The sequence below is a fragment of the Leptodactylus fuscus genome, chromosome 11, assembly GCF_031893055.1.
Source record: "Leptodactylus fuscus isolate aLepFus1 chromosome 11, aLepFus1.hap2, whole genome shotgun sequence".
Taxonomy (NCBI): domain Eukaryota; kingdom Metazoa; phylum Chordata; class Amphibia; order Anura; family Leptodactylidae; genus Leptodactylus; species Leptodactylus fuscus.
This window is the reverse complement of record NC_134275.1, coordinates 82,606,350-82,621,083: the sequence shown is the minus strand read 5'-3', so window position 1 is coordinate 82,621,083 and position 14,734 is coordinate 82,606,350. Positions and strand designations below refer to the sequence as shown.

The 14,734-nt window shown below is 40.9% G+C and overlaps 2 protein-coding genes across 2 annotated transcripts; both read left to right on the top strand.

Annotated features, from left to right (window-relative positions):
* The first annotated feature begins 6,103 nt into the window (after positions 1–6,103).
* On the top strand, positions 6,104–7,033 carry LOC142185572 (olfactory receptor 8G50-like). The gene has a single exon (XM_075261001.1). It carries the CDS (start codon positions 6,104–6,106, stop codon positions 7,031–7,033), a length of 930 nt encoding a protein of 309 aa, XP_075117102.1.
* A 4,972-nt stretch (positions 7,034–12,005) lies between these two features.
* On the top strand, positions 12,006–12,938 carry LOC142185571 (olfactory receptor 6C1-like). Its single transcript, XM_075261000.1, has one exon. It carries the CDS (start codon positions 12,006–12,008, stop codon positions 12,936–12,938), a length of 933 nt encoding a protein of 310 aa, XP_075117101.1.
* The last annotated feature ends 1,796 nt before the right edge of the window (positions 12,939–14,734 follow it).

Sequence of the window (14,734 nt, the reverse complement as noted above, 5' to 3'; positions counted from 1 at the left end):
GCTGGAGTAATGACTTCAGCGAGTTTTGGGATGAGATGTGACTGGATCGGGTCGAGCGCGCAGGAGGTGAGGTGGGATTTGGAGATTGGGGAGGAGAGTTTTTCATCAGTTATGGAGGAGAAACAGGTCAGGGATGAGGAACAGCGAGTAGTTGGGTAGAGGGGTTGTCGGGGGTGTAGGGCGAGACTGTCTCTGATGGTGTCAATTTTAAAGTAAGAGGCAAAGTTGTCAGATGAGATAAGTGATGTCGGAGGGGGGGCAGTAGGACAGAGGAGGGAGTTGAAGGTGGAGAATAGCTGTTTGAGGTTGCGAGAGAGTGCAGATATGAGTGTGGTGAAGTAGACCTGCTTTGCGGAGGTGAGAGCGTTCTTAAATGTGAGAACTGCTTCTTTGTACCTGAGGAAATCCTCCTGGGAGTGGCTTTTCTTCCAGAGGCGCTCTGCAACCCGCGCGGCACGTCTCAGTTTTTTAGTCAGGTCAGTGTGCCAGGGTTGTCTATTGGTTGGTCGGGCTCTGGTGTATATGTAGGGGGCCACAGAATCAAGGGCTGAGGTAATGCTGGTATTATAGAAGGCAGCAGCGGCATCTGTGTCCTGGAGTGAGGATATGATTCAAGATTCATTTAGATTTGGGTTTGGGTGGTTTAGTCCAAAGATTTGTTTGGGGTCTAATAAGTTAGGTATGAACCATAGATTAAGTTGTCTTAAAACATAGTGTAAGACACTGTCAGGGCTCCTAGGACTATATATATCTATAATACATAGTGTATAACACTGTCAGGGCTCCTAGGAACCTATCTATAATACATAGTGTATGACACTGTCAGGGCTCCTAGGACTATATATATCTATAATACATAGTGTATGACACTGTCAGGGCTCCTAGGACTATATATATCTATAATACATAGTGTATGACACTGTCAGGGCTCCTAGGAACCTATCTATAATACATAGTGTATGACACTGTCAGGGCTCCTAGGACTATATATATCTATAATACATAGTGTATAACACTGTCAGGGCTCCTAGGACTATATATATCTATAAAACATAGTGTAAGACACTGTTAGGGCTCCTAGGACTATATATCTATAATACATAGTGTATAACACTGTCAGGGCTCCTAGGAACCTATCTATAATACATAGTGTATGACACTGTCAGGACTCCTAGGAACCTATCTATAATACATAGTGTATGACACTGTCAGGACTCCTAGGAACCTATTGTCAATGAAAAGGTTAAGCGTCTGTGAATTCTGTGTAAGCTACGTCAGTCACAGGCTGACAGCACAGTGCAGAAATTCTCCTTCCCTCCCCTCCTATGATTTCTCTATATCTGCCTGTAACTGATTACATCTAGCTAAACTTCGTTCCACTTGTCTTCCTTTTATTATTTTGTAGTTCTCTTGCACTGTTGCACAGCAGAAAATGGAACAATTGCTTTGGATCATGCAGTGATGCATAACAGGTCTGTCCCCCAGCTTGACCATCATTAAAGTGGTCCTTCTCGTTGCAGAGAGCATTCTATCCTGACTGTGACATCAGCACTGTAAGGTCTCACCTACCACTCAATATTGGCCAAGAGACTGTCAGGTGATGCCAGAACATCACACACTTGTACCCTCTCTGTATTTTCACTGTTCATTGCATGTTGCAGCAGCCATTATAGTTTACCCAAAGGGAATCTCAAAATTTTTTGAAAAACTGATACCATACTTCGGTTGGTCCTTACCTTCCGGGATTTGTATCTATTTACAGATTTGATGTGTTACATATCATGGAAATGAATCATCACTATTATTCTATTTTTAAACCTCCTTATTATACGCCCGGCATTATACAGGAGGCAGGATTAGATGATTAATATTCAGGAAAGGAAAGTGAAAGTGTGTCGTGTCTGTGTCACAGGATCAAGCAAGTTTCTTTTTTTTTTTTAACAGACTATACAAAATGTAATTTTGATAATATTCTAATAAAATTCCTTAGTAAAAGATAAAATTTTAGTTAGTCCATTGTGGTTAGAGATTTGGATACCTCTCAAGCTGCATTTAAATTCCGGTTCTGGTGGTTCAGTCAAAAAAATTGTTTGGGATCTAATAAGGTACAAACCATAGATGAAGTTGTCTTGAAACATAGTGTATGACACTGTCAGGGTTTCTAGGACTATATCTATAATACATAGTGTATGACACTGTCAGGGATCCTAGGACTATATATATCTATAATACATAGTGTATGACACTGTCAGGGCTCCTAGGACTATATGTATATATATATATATATATATATATATATATATAATACATAGTATATGACACTGTCAGGGCTCCTAGGACTATATATATATATATATATATATATATATATATATATATATATATATATATATATTACATAGTGTATGACACTGTCAGGGCTCCTAGGACTATATATATCTATAATACATAGTGTATGACACTGTCAGGGCTCCTAGGACTATATATATCTATAATACATAGTGTATGACACTGTCAGGGCTCCTAGGACTATATATATCTATAATACATAGTGTATGACACTGTCAGGGCTCCTAGGACTATATATATATATATAATACATAGTGTATGACACTGTCAGGGCTCCTAGGACTATATATCTATAAAACATAGTGTATGACACTGTCAGGGCTCCTAGGACTATATATCTATAATACATAGTGTATGACACTGTCAGGACTCCTAGGACTATATATCTATAAAACATAGTGTATGACACTGTCAGGGCTCCTAGGACTATATATATCTATAATACATAGTGTATGACACTGTCAGGGCTCCTAGGACTATATATATCTATAATACATAGTGTATGACACTGTCAGGGCTCCTAGGTCTATATATATCTATAATACATAGTGTATGACACTGTCAGGGCTCCTAGGACTATATATATCTATAATACATAGTGTATGACACTGTCAGGGCTCCTAGGACTATATATATCTATAATACATAGTGTATGACACTGTCAGGGCTCCTAGGACTATATATCTATAAAACATAGTGTATGACACTGTCAGGGCTCCTAGGACTATATATCTATAATACATAGTGTATGACACTGTCAGGACTCCTAGGACTATATATCTATAAAACATAGTGTATGACACTGTCAGGGCTCCTAGGACTATATATATCTATAATACATAGTGTATGACACTGTCAGGACTCCTAGGACTATATATCTATAATACATAGTGTATGACACTGTCAGGGCTCCTAGGACTATATATATCTATAATACATAGTGTATGACACTGTCAGGGCTCCTAGGACTATATATATCTATAATACATAGTGTATGACACTGTCAGGGCTCCTAGGACTATATATCTATAAAACATAGTGTATGACACTGTCAGGGCTCCTAGGAATATATATCTATAATACATAGTGTATGACACTGTCAGGACTCCTAGGACTATATATCTATAAAACATAGTGTATGACACTGTCAGGGCTCCTAGGACTATATATATCTATAATACATAGTGTATGACACTGTCAGGGCTCCTAGGACTATATATATCTATAATACATAGTGTATGACACTGTCAGGGCTCCTAGGTCTATATATATCTATAATACATAGTGTATGACACTGTCAGGGCTCCTAGGACTATATATCTATAATACATAGTGTATGACACTGTCAGGGCTCCTAGGACTATATATATCTATAATACATAGTGTATGACACTGTCAGGGCTCCTAGGACTATATATATCTATAATACATAGTGTATGACACTGTCAGGGCTCCTAGGACTATATATATTTATAATACATAGTGTATGACACTGTCAGGGCTCCTAGGACTATATATCTATAATACATAGTGTATGACACTGTCAGGGCTCCTAGGAACCTATCTATACTCATGTGTGATTCCTATACCCTTACAAAGTCTGCCTTGGGTTCTCTATTTACTCTACAGCCCGTGTGATCTCTCCCTCTGTAGTTTTCGGTAGGTTTTCCTCTCCATCTTCTCTCTCATACAGTAGATCGTGTTTGATCTGCCTTCCATGAAGAGTTGGATGTCCTCTCCACCCTCTGATCTGGTGTGTACAATGGGGCAGATAAGATATGCCGGTCTTAATAAAGGCCTCAACGGGGGCCGGGTATGAGAAATTTATGGAGAGGCTGCGGCCTCTCGGACATTCCCGCACTACAATGGAGATCTGGTGGACATTTGGGCCCTGCACCAATGGCGGCCACAATATACATAGTTACATAATTACATAGTAGACCATATATCATAAGTAAACCCACTGTTCACCGTAGATTCCAGCTTGTTCCATAGAATGAACCCTTGTAATGGCTGCTCATATTGGAAACACTGGTCTATAAAGAATTATTAAAAACTTCTTATTTTACTGTTACATATCCTTGTGTTTCCCCAGGTGGGGATATTACTAGTAAGGATCTTATTAGGCCTAGTGAGGTTTGGAAGCCTCAAAGGATATCTCATGTGCTTACCAGAAAGCATATAAAGCAACGTATTGTAGGAGATTTGCAGGATCCTATAACATGGTGCATATCCACGGTGAGATCTGTATACTGTGTGTGAATATTAAGCAGTGTCAGGCTCGCTACATAATGTAAAGGGAATACGTTTATGTTAATACATTTCTCTGATACATTGTAATTGTTCCTTTTATTGTCTATGATGACTGCAGGGTCTGTTTGCATTGGTAACCAAAGTCACATTATTTTGCATAGGTGCTGTGTACATAAAACAACATAGTTTTTTTAAGTTTATAGGCATTGAAGGCTGTACATACAGTAGTGTGAAAAAGTTATAGGCATGTTTAGGAAAAAAGTAAGAACATTGAGAAATAGAAGGGTTAATATTTTATTTTATTCAATTAAAAATGAGCTGGATGCAGAAAAGAGAAATGTGAAACCCATCAATATTTGGTGTGACCTTTGCCCTTTTCCTTCCATCAGTTCTTCTCGGTACTTGAAGTTCTACTTCTACTCAGTAGGTTTTGGCAAAACTGGGCAGGGAGGTTGTTCCTGCCGCCATCTTGGAGAGCTAAGCCCAGATCTTCTGTGGATGTAGGCTTTTTCAAATCCGTCTGTCTCTTCATGTCACCCAAGACAGACTGGATGATGATGAGGTCAGGGCTGTATCTGTGGGGGTCAGATCATCATTTCCCGGACTCCTCCTCCAAAGGACAAATCTTGATGGGATTTATCTAAAAAAGAAAAAGACATGGCCGGCACATCCCAATCTTATACATTGATCTACTGCTTCTAGACAAATTCTACAATCATGAAGATGATGTTCTTAGTATACATACTGATCAAGGTGTATAAGCCCACTGGCCACTTCACGGTGACCTCTTTGTAGTGGGTCCCTACTCTACTGGGTGCAACACTGCAAAGCGGCGAGCACAACCGCCCACGGCGCCCACAGGGGAAGCAACCCAGTGGTCTGGCAACACCCCTGCCATCTGAAAGCATTCTTACTTTGCTGTATTTTTCCCACGCATGCCTAAAACTTTTGCATTGTACTCTACCATAGCTTTTCTGGGGCCTTTAGACAGATAGAGAGCCAGTCCTGGTTGATCCCATTGTCTCAGCTCTCCTGTGATTAGAACCTGTGCAGGACTCCCATAGAAAAACAGCATTGTTGGCAAACGAGGGCGTTGGGAATTGGCCCAAAGGTCGTGTGGGGGGAAAAAACAACGGGCCCCCTATCCTGTGTGACAAAACCCAGCACCACATTGGGGGGGGGGGGGGTAATGTCTGATCTTTGCTAAAGGGGCCCTCTCTTTTATATACACCACTTATCGGCATGATGTAAATGGTTGCCAATGCAAGGGTGGGAATGTGGGCATGGATTGTTGGATCACGATCATCCTGGCACTGCTTTTTAGGTATCTTGTGCCCTAATATAGACTGGCTATAATGTCTCTTGGCTTCTGTCTAGATCACATTTCATTTTCCATTTTCCATATAGCTGGTCTTCGCAACAACACAGCCGAGTTCCCTAAGATTGTAATAACTACCAAAGCCATAGGATAAACTATAACATCATGAAATAAATCTCCATCATGAATACTATTGTCAATGTCACCCATTTTATCATTGTGGGAATCTCCAATGTTCCAGGACTAAAACTTCCAATCTTCCTCCTGGCCCTTCTCATCTATCTCCTTACCCTTAGCGGGAACATGATCATTGCTCTACTGGTCTGTCTAGATTGTCACCTCCACACACCCATGTATTTCTTCTTGGCCAATTTGTCCATCTTAGACATGTCTTCTTCGACAATCACCTTATATAGGATCCTTATTGGGTTCGTGTCTGGAAGTACAATGGTATCGTACGGTGATTGTGTCCTACAGATGTACGTTTGGGCATCCTTGATCGGACTTGAACTCCTAATCTTGTCAGCCATGAGCTACGATAGATATGTTGCCATATGCAAGCCATTGCAATATCACATGATCATGAGTTTTAGGCTATGTGGCCTCTTGGCTTCCATTTGCTGGGTCTCAGCCTTTCTTCAAAGTCTACCTCACACCATCGTCGTCATCGGGTTTTCCTGCTTCGAGTCCATCAAAATCAACCATTTCTTTTGTGATATTTTGCCTTTGAAATATATAACTTGTAGCGACACCACGCTTTTGGATTATTTGATCCTTTCCAGTGTCCTTTTTCATTTATTTTTCTCTTTTCCTTTGACTTTCACTCCTTATATTTTCATCATTGCCACCATACTAAGAATTCCTTCCACCATCGGTAGACGTAAAGCCTTCCATACGTGCTCCTCACACCTCACAGTGGTCATCCTTCTCTATGTGGTTCTTCTCTGCCAGTACCTGAAGCCTGGACAGAAGAATAACTTGGACTCCAGTAAACTTTTCTCATTGTTCAACACGGCTGCAGTCCCCATGCTTAACCCATTCATCTACAGTCTGAAAAATAGAGATGTGAAGATGGCTCTTCGAAGGGGACTAAAACTATTTCAAAGTAGATGATGATGGGGACCATGTCTATGTGGCAATGTGTGGATGGGGTTCACTTTGCAATGACTGGAAATTGCTACGCTTTTTTCCGTTGTGATTAGGCCACAGCCAAACCATGGTGGAAACGCCACATATGACCCCAGCCTTAAGAATGCAAAAGTAACTCATGAATGTTCATGAATGTTCTGTGCAAACTGGAAATGCCGAGGAGTATAATAAGGCCCATGGAGGGTGAGTAATAATAACAATCACCAATAGCCAGCTTGCCTCACGTCTCCTGGATTCCGAAAATCCCCCGGTGTCCTTTTCTGGCCTCTTCCCACCTCTGGATGATGTTGGGCACCCCAGGATCACCAATGACGCCCAATCACAGGTCTCAGCAGTGACCCCAGGGCACCTGACATTATCCAGAGGTTGGAAGATGCCTGAAGGGTAGCTTTGAGCTGATCTTGAGATTTCAGGATGGATTTTAAAATCTGATTTCCGATCATTTCCAATTGTGATCGTGAAATTTGCTCGATTGCCGATCAGGATCCGATCTTTCCCGATCACTGAACCCTAGTCAAGTCTATGGGAAAAGTCACTTTTAGAGTCGAGCCGATATTGAGAATTCAAAATCTGATTTCCAATCATTATCCAGCCGATCCCGATCATGAAATATGCTCAATCGCTGATCGGGATTTGATCTTTCCTGATCGCTCAACCCTACTGAAGAGGATGCCAGGGGATTGTAAGACATGCTGAGTATAACAGTTATTTTTACTCACCCTTCATGGGCCACCACTTCTTATAGTCCGGGCTCTGAGGAGACCCAAAAATATCAGGCTGACCCCAAAAGTTTTGAAAAAAATCCGGACTGATCCAAATTGGTTGTGTCATCCTTATTCTTTATTCACCATCATGGTGTATGTAATAGAGAGTACGTAGAGTATAGTCCTGAGTCCTGACCTATGAGCCATCACTTCTGTGACTGTTACACTGTGAAGGTCTTTGTAACAAAGCAATAATTAAAGGAATGTATCCATTATATTTGTTTTGCCAGTCACGAGACGTGTTCTTCTGTATCATTTCTTGTCTTTTTGTGGTTGTAATTTAGTTACCTATTAGAGCTGTGGGCAGCAGGTTAGAGAGTTGCTTTACAGCAGCCACATGTCCTTAGGAGTCCTCGGTCTGAAAACAACCTATTGATATCAATGGGAGGCTGTTATTGAACTGTTGACCTGTGATAAGTACAGAGGACAATCTGCAAGGGCAACATACCGGAGGAGGTAAAAAAAAATTTCAAAAACTATACTCACCTATTGCCAGTGCTCCGGAGTCCTCCCAGCATGGTCCAGTACTGCCGCTCCGGTATTTTCTTTAACCACTTCAGTACCGGGCCAATTTGTGGTCCAGGACCAGACACATTTTCAGTTTATTTTGTATGTGCGGTTTAGAGGGCTGTAACATTTTTCTCATACGTCTCATTCAACTAATTTTTGCGTCATTTTTCGGCGACACATAGGGCTTTATTTTTATGTTGTTTTTATTTTCAAATGTGTTTTCATTTTTTTATATATATATCCGGGAAAATATAAACAAAATAGGAGGGAAATTGTGTCTGGTTTTCACTTTTCTTTTTTTTTTTAATTTAATAACACAAAGTGCTACTGATAAACTTTAGAAAATAATTTTTCCTCTCCATTATGGTAATTTTTATTTTGTATGGTGTTGTCGGGGGTGGGGCTATAACCTTTAATAACGGCATTTTATTGGCGTATCATTTTACTTATTTTTTAAATTATTTTATTATTATTATTTTTTTAATATATATATATATATATATATATATATATATATATATATATATATATATATATATTTTTTTTTTTTTTTCAGATGGTGTCCCCATAAGGTCATAAGAGACCTTTGGGGACATCTGAGCACTCTTTTCTTTGTTAGTGAGGCTGATTTCCCACGCTCGTATACAAGACTTCTCCCGAGCTGCACCACTTCTCTGAAATGCTCTACCCCGGACAATCAGATTAACTCCCAATTTCTACAGTTTCAAAAACAAACTAAAGACACATCTTATCAGACAGGCCTATCACAATGTCTAATGTAAACCCTTCCATACTATAATTAGAATCCCCAAAATTTAACCCTCCTCTGTCCCCGCTCCCACATTACCCCACATGATATGATGTCATCTCAGGATAACTCCATAGGTCCAAGCTCCATCCACATGTTATAGGACACGACTGGTGACGGCTCATAAAGTTTTATGTTTGTGTAATGACAGTCACCTCTATTACAGAAGTCACCTCTATTACACTGTATAAGCAATGCCGCCCCTGCTACCTCTTGTGTCACCCCCTCTACCTTATAGATTGTAAGCTCTTGCGAGCAGGGCCCTCAGTCCCATTGTGCGAATTGACTTTCTTTGTAATGTATCTTTCTGTCTGTATTTGAACCCTACAAATTGTACAGCGCTGCGGAATATGTTGGCGCTATGTAAATAAAATTTATTATTATTATTATTATTATTATAACTGGAGCTGGAACATTTAGCCCCAGTTGCAGGAGAAATACAGCCTCCCGCACACTGTATACACAGTATACAGAGCTGATCTGGGTCCTGTAGCTCTCGCAAATCACTGAGCCCGGCGGATCACGTGACCGCCAAGTCAGAGGGCGGTCGCATGATGGCGGCGCCCATAACTGTGTATACAGCACTCATTGAGTGCTGTATACACAGTGATCGAGAAGGCAGGGACGGGAATAAACCTTCCCTGCCATCTGTCTGGGAGCTGCGGCTGAGGTTACAGCCGGCTCCCAGGTTCATCAATTGCACAATCTCGTACCAGCATGTCCTGTCAGAACAAGGCAACCACTTCCTGGACGTATATAGTCTATGGGCGGTCCGGAAGTGGTTAAGTGAAATTCCTTACCGGCTGTGATTCCCAAGATCCATTCCGCTCCGAATCAGACGTCTTAGGAAGAGACCCAGGCGGTCACAGATAGTGACATCACTTTCCCTTTGCTGTGGCCTCCAATTTCCCTCAGTGGTCACGTGCGGCAGTGTCTTCCACCAGAAGGTAAGAACGGACCAGCAGGACCGGATTGCGATGGGAGACACCGGAGCACCGGGGACAGATGAGTATAATTTTGTTTTATTTATTTCACCTCTCCTAACCAGAGAGAGAGCAGGCAGAGGAATCCTGGGAAATGTAGTTTAGACACAAATTTACTGCATGTAAATACAAGGCGCAGTAAGTAAAATAAAGCCAAGCAAAGGCTGCACAAGGGAGCAGTGAGGACTTAGCAGTGTTGTGGATGCATTGGCAGATCATTTTTGGAAGCTAGAGAACCCCTTTGAATTGTCTATTGGGTCATCTACATTTTTTTCTATTATCCCTATTAAAGAGAATCTGTTGCTATTGTCCCTGTTGAACTATAAGCACAGTCAGATATCGGGTTCATCTGACTACAACCCTTCCTTCTGCTCCCCGGTCGCTGCCTCTTGCAGAGTTATTTGCAGAGTGTTTTCCTTCTGTGATGATGATGATCTGTTTGGTATAACGTAGAGGTCACCATTACTGTCATCACACCGAAGAGCTAACTCCATACTATGGTTGATCGGGCCAGGTAGCGTTCATGTCAGGGAGACTGAGCCCTGGAATATATAGGTCTTTGGTGCGATATGATGACTTCATTGCACCAAACAGCTCATTAACATATCAGGAATAAAAGTGATATCTTAGAAATGGAGGCATTGATAAGAAGTGTTGTATTCACATGAGCCCCGAGTAGGAGAAGGTATATACTGTGTAACCACTCACCACTCTGACTAATAGATAAGTATACTGGATAAAGCATTGTATATAACATAACATGGGGTCAATGATGTACAAGCTGCCGTTGTGTCATTAGTGTATGCAAGCTATACAAACAATGAGTATCTACTAATGACTACATGGATTCCATCTGCCGGTTCAGTCCCCGAGGACCTCATTAATTTTAGTTACTAGTATATATATATGTGTATATACAGTATATATATATGTATATTCCTATGTAATATCCCCTAATTGATTCTAACACCATAAGCAGAGTCAGATCCATCAGGCACATCCACTGTTGTAAGTATCATCTCTAACTAATATATACAGTATATATACTACGTAGTAATAACTTATATATGAGAACATTGAGTAAAAGGTGATAGAAACCATCAGAAATAATAGATATAAAGGAACCAGGTCATCTCATAGTGGTCCCACCAGGACCTGGCCATGTTGGACTATGGATATCCCAAATGGTGAAGCCCTTTCAGATGCTGCAGATTTCTTGAGCCTTCTGTTATACTGGGGGGTTGTACAAGGAGTATTGGCTTTAATTTTTTATTGGGACTCTTAAAATACCCACAACAGCAGGGAGGTCCTACATACATCTGTGGTCTCCACAACCTGATAGATTCAGTTCCATCTCTATCCCATATCCTCTACCTTCTCCTTGTACCCTTCAGTCACCATGGCCCAGATATGACTGGTGTCTCTAGCTATGACCCTGTTGTATTGGGATTATGATTTTTGTGATCTCCAGCCTGTAGCTTCCATTCCTGGTTCTTATAGTGATCTATGTTCCGGTTCCTATAACCACCTTCCTTACCAGTAACCTCATCTCACCTCTGAGTGGAGATGGCCCCCCTTATATACTAGCGTCCATAGCAGCTGTTATACATTGTCTTTCTCCTACAAAATATTTGCTGATATGTGACAATGGGTGCAATGACTTACTCTATGGACATCGCTCATCGGAATGACAGACGGACAAGATTCCGACACTATCAGTATCTTCGCCATGTGGACAACTTTGGTCAAATCCTAACTGAGCTCCTTACCTATAAGTAGATTACATTGTATAGATTAATATTCCAATGTTTCTTAGGATAATGTACTTTCTACTCTAACTGTTTTGGGGTTTAAGAAATCTGGACCGACAGATGTTCCTAAATAAGACCATCGTTGAATATTTTATCCTGAAAGGATTCTCGGACACTCCAGAATTACAGATTATAGTCTTTGTTGTAGTTCTGTTCATCTATCTCATCACTTTAGGAGGAAACATGACAATCCTGATACTGATCTGTTTGGAACGTCACCTCCACACGCCCATGTACTTCTTCTTGGCCAACCTGTCCATCATTGACATCTCTTTTACCACTGCCAACGAACATAAGATCTTCATCAGTTTCTTGACTGGGGATCAAACGATTTCATTCTATGGGTGCATGATACAATGCTTCATGTCCGGATCCTTCACAATCCATGAGTTGTACATACTGACCGCCATGAGCTATGATCGTTTCATGGCCATTTGTATCCCATTGAGGTATCAATTGGTGATGAACAAGAGAACCTGTATTGTATTGGCTTCAATCTGTTGGGCACTTGGGTTTCTCTTTGCCATTCCAATTGCTTGGACACTTTCAAGCTTCTCATGTTATACCTCCATAGAGATCAACCACTTCCTCTGTGACGTTATCCCTTTAATGAAGATAACCTGCAGTGATACCTCTGTATTGGATATGTTATTATTCATTGAAGGATGGTTCCTCTTTGCGGTTTTCCCATTTCTTCTTACTTTTGTGCCCTATATTTTTATAATAGTTGCCATTCTGAAGATCCGAACCACCACGGACAAGCGTAAGGCCTTCTACACCTGCTCCTCACACCTCACGGTTGTTGTCCTTCTATATACAATTAATATTATTCAGTATCTGATACCAACTACTGTAGACTCCAAAAAACGATATACTCTGATCAACACTGTTGTGGTCCCTCTGCTGAATCCACTGATCTACAGCCTGAAGAACAAGGACATGAAGGATGCGCTAAGGAGACGAAGGACGTCTTGGTGTAACTTATGTGTTTAACACTTTGTTATAATTGTATATTGAGATTGTAAAATGCGTTGAGTTATTCTTCACCATGTTGGGAACATTGGTAGCTACATACAGTACATCAAGAATAATCGCCACTTTGCTACATCTGTTTAGCCTTAGCGTTACAAAGTTTCCATCTTAGCCAACAACGTGGGAAAGAACATGGCGGAAATCTCATGTTGACCAATATAAAGTAATGTTTCCAGGTCACAGTGATTGTATTACTGCATATACCATACATTGCGCGGAATACACACCGGAACGTGAGAAGAACTGAAATATTCTGGGTAAAGCTAAACAGCGGTGGTTAGTGTCAAGTAGCAAAATAAGATATTGGGGTGTAAAAAAAGAGATGTCATCAATGTAATATCCAAATATATAGGTAATAGTCATTAGTAATATTAGAATGTGTAAATATTTGCGTGGATCATGGGCGTATAAATATACAGTCCTATGAAAAAGTTAGTGCCCCCCTATTAACCTTAATCATTGTTAGTTGTAAATATTTTGGTGTTTGCCATGTCAGTCTGATCTATCTGATAACTGATGGACACAGTAATATTTCAGGATAGAAATGAGGTTTATTGTACTAACAGAAAATGTGCAATATGCATTACACCAAAATGTGACCGGTGCAAAAGTCTGGGCACCCCAACAGAAAAGTGCCAGTAATATTTAGTAGCTCGGAGCGGTGTTTTGGATCATTGTCTTGCTGAAATCTCCATCCTCGGCGTAACTTCAACTTCATCACTGATTCTTCAACATTATTCTCAAGAATCTGCTGATACTGAGTGGAATCCATGCGACCCTCAACTATAACAAGATTCCCGATGCCGGCATTGGCCACACAGCCCCAAAGCATGATGGAACCTCCACCAAATCTTACAGTGGGTAGCATGTGTTTTTCTTGGAATGCTGTTTTTTTGGACGCCATGCATAACGCCTTTTTGTATCACCAAACAACTCAATCTTTGTTTCATCAGTCCACAGGACCTTCTTCCACAATGAAGCTGGCTTGTCCAAATGTGCTTTTTCATACCTCAGGCAACTCTATTTGTGGCGTACGTGCAGAAACGGCTTCTTTCTCATCACTCTCCCATACAGCTTCTATTTGTGCAAAGTGCGCTGTATAGTTGACCGATGCACAGTGACACCATCTGCAGCAAGATGATGCTGAAGCTCTTTGGAGGTGGTCTGTGGATTGTCCTTGACTGTTCTCACCATTCTTCTTCTCTGCCTTTCTGATATTTTTCTTGGCCTGCCACTTCTGGGCTTAACAAGAACTGTCCCTGTGGTCTTCCATTTCCTTACTATGTTCCTCACAGTGGAAACTGACAGGTTAAACCTCTGAGACAACTTTTTATCTCCTTCCCCTGAACAACTATGTTGAACAATCTTTGTTTTCAGATCATTTGAGAGCGGGCTGTCCATGCTCGGCCACCATCAAACTGAACTGAACTTGAATTGTTTTGTAAAGAGGAATGGTCCAAAATCCCTTCATCCAGGATCCAGGAACTGATTAGAAGCTACAGGAAGCGACTAGAGGCAAAAGGAGGAGCTACTAAATATTACTGGCACTTTTCTGTTGAGGCGCCCAGACTTTTGCACCGGTCACATTTTGGTGTAATGCATATTGCACACTTTCTGTTAGTACAATAAACCTCATTTCAATCCTGAGATATTACTGTGTCCATCAGTTATTAGATAGATCAGACTGAAATGGCTGCTGCAAACACCAAAATATTTAGAACTAAAATTGATTTAGATTAATAGGGGGGCACAAACTT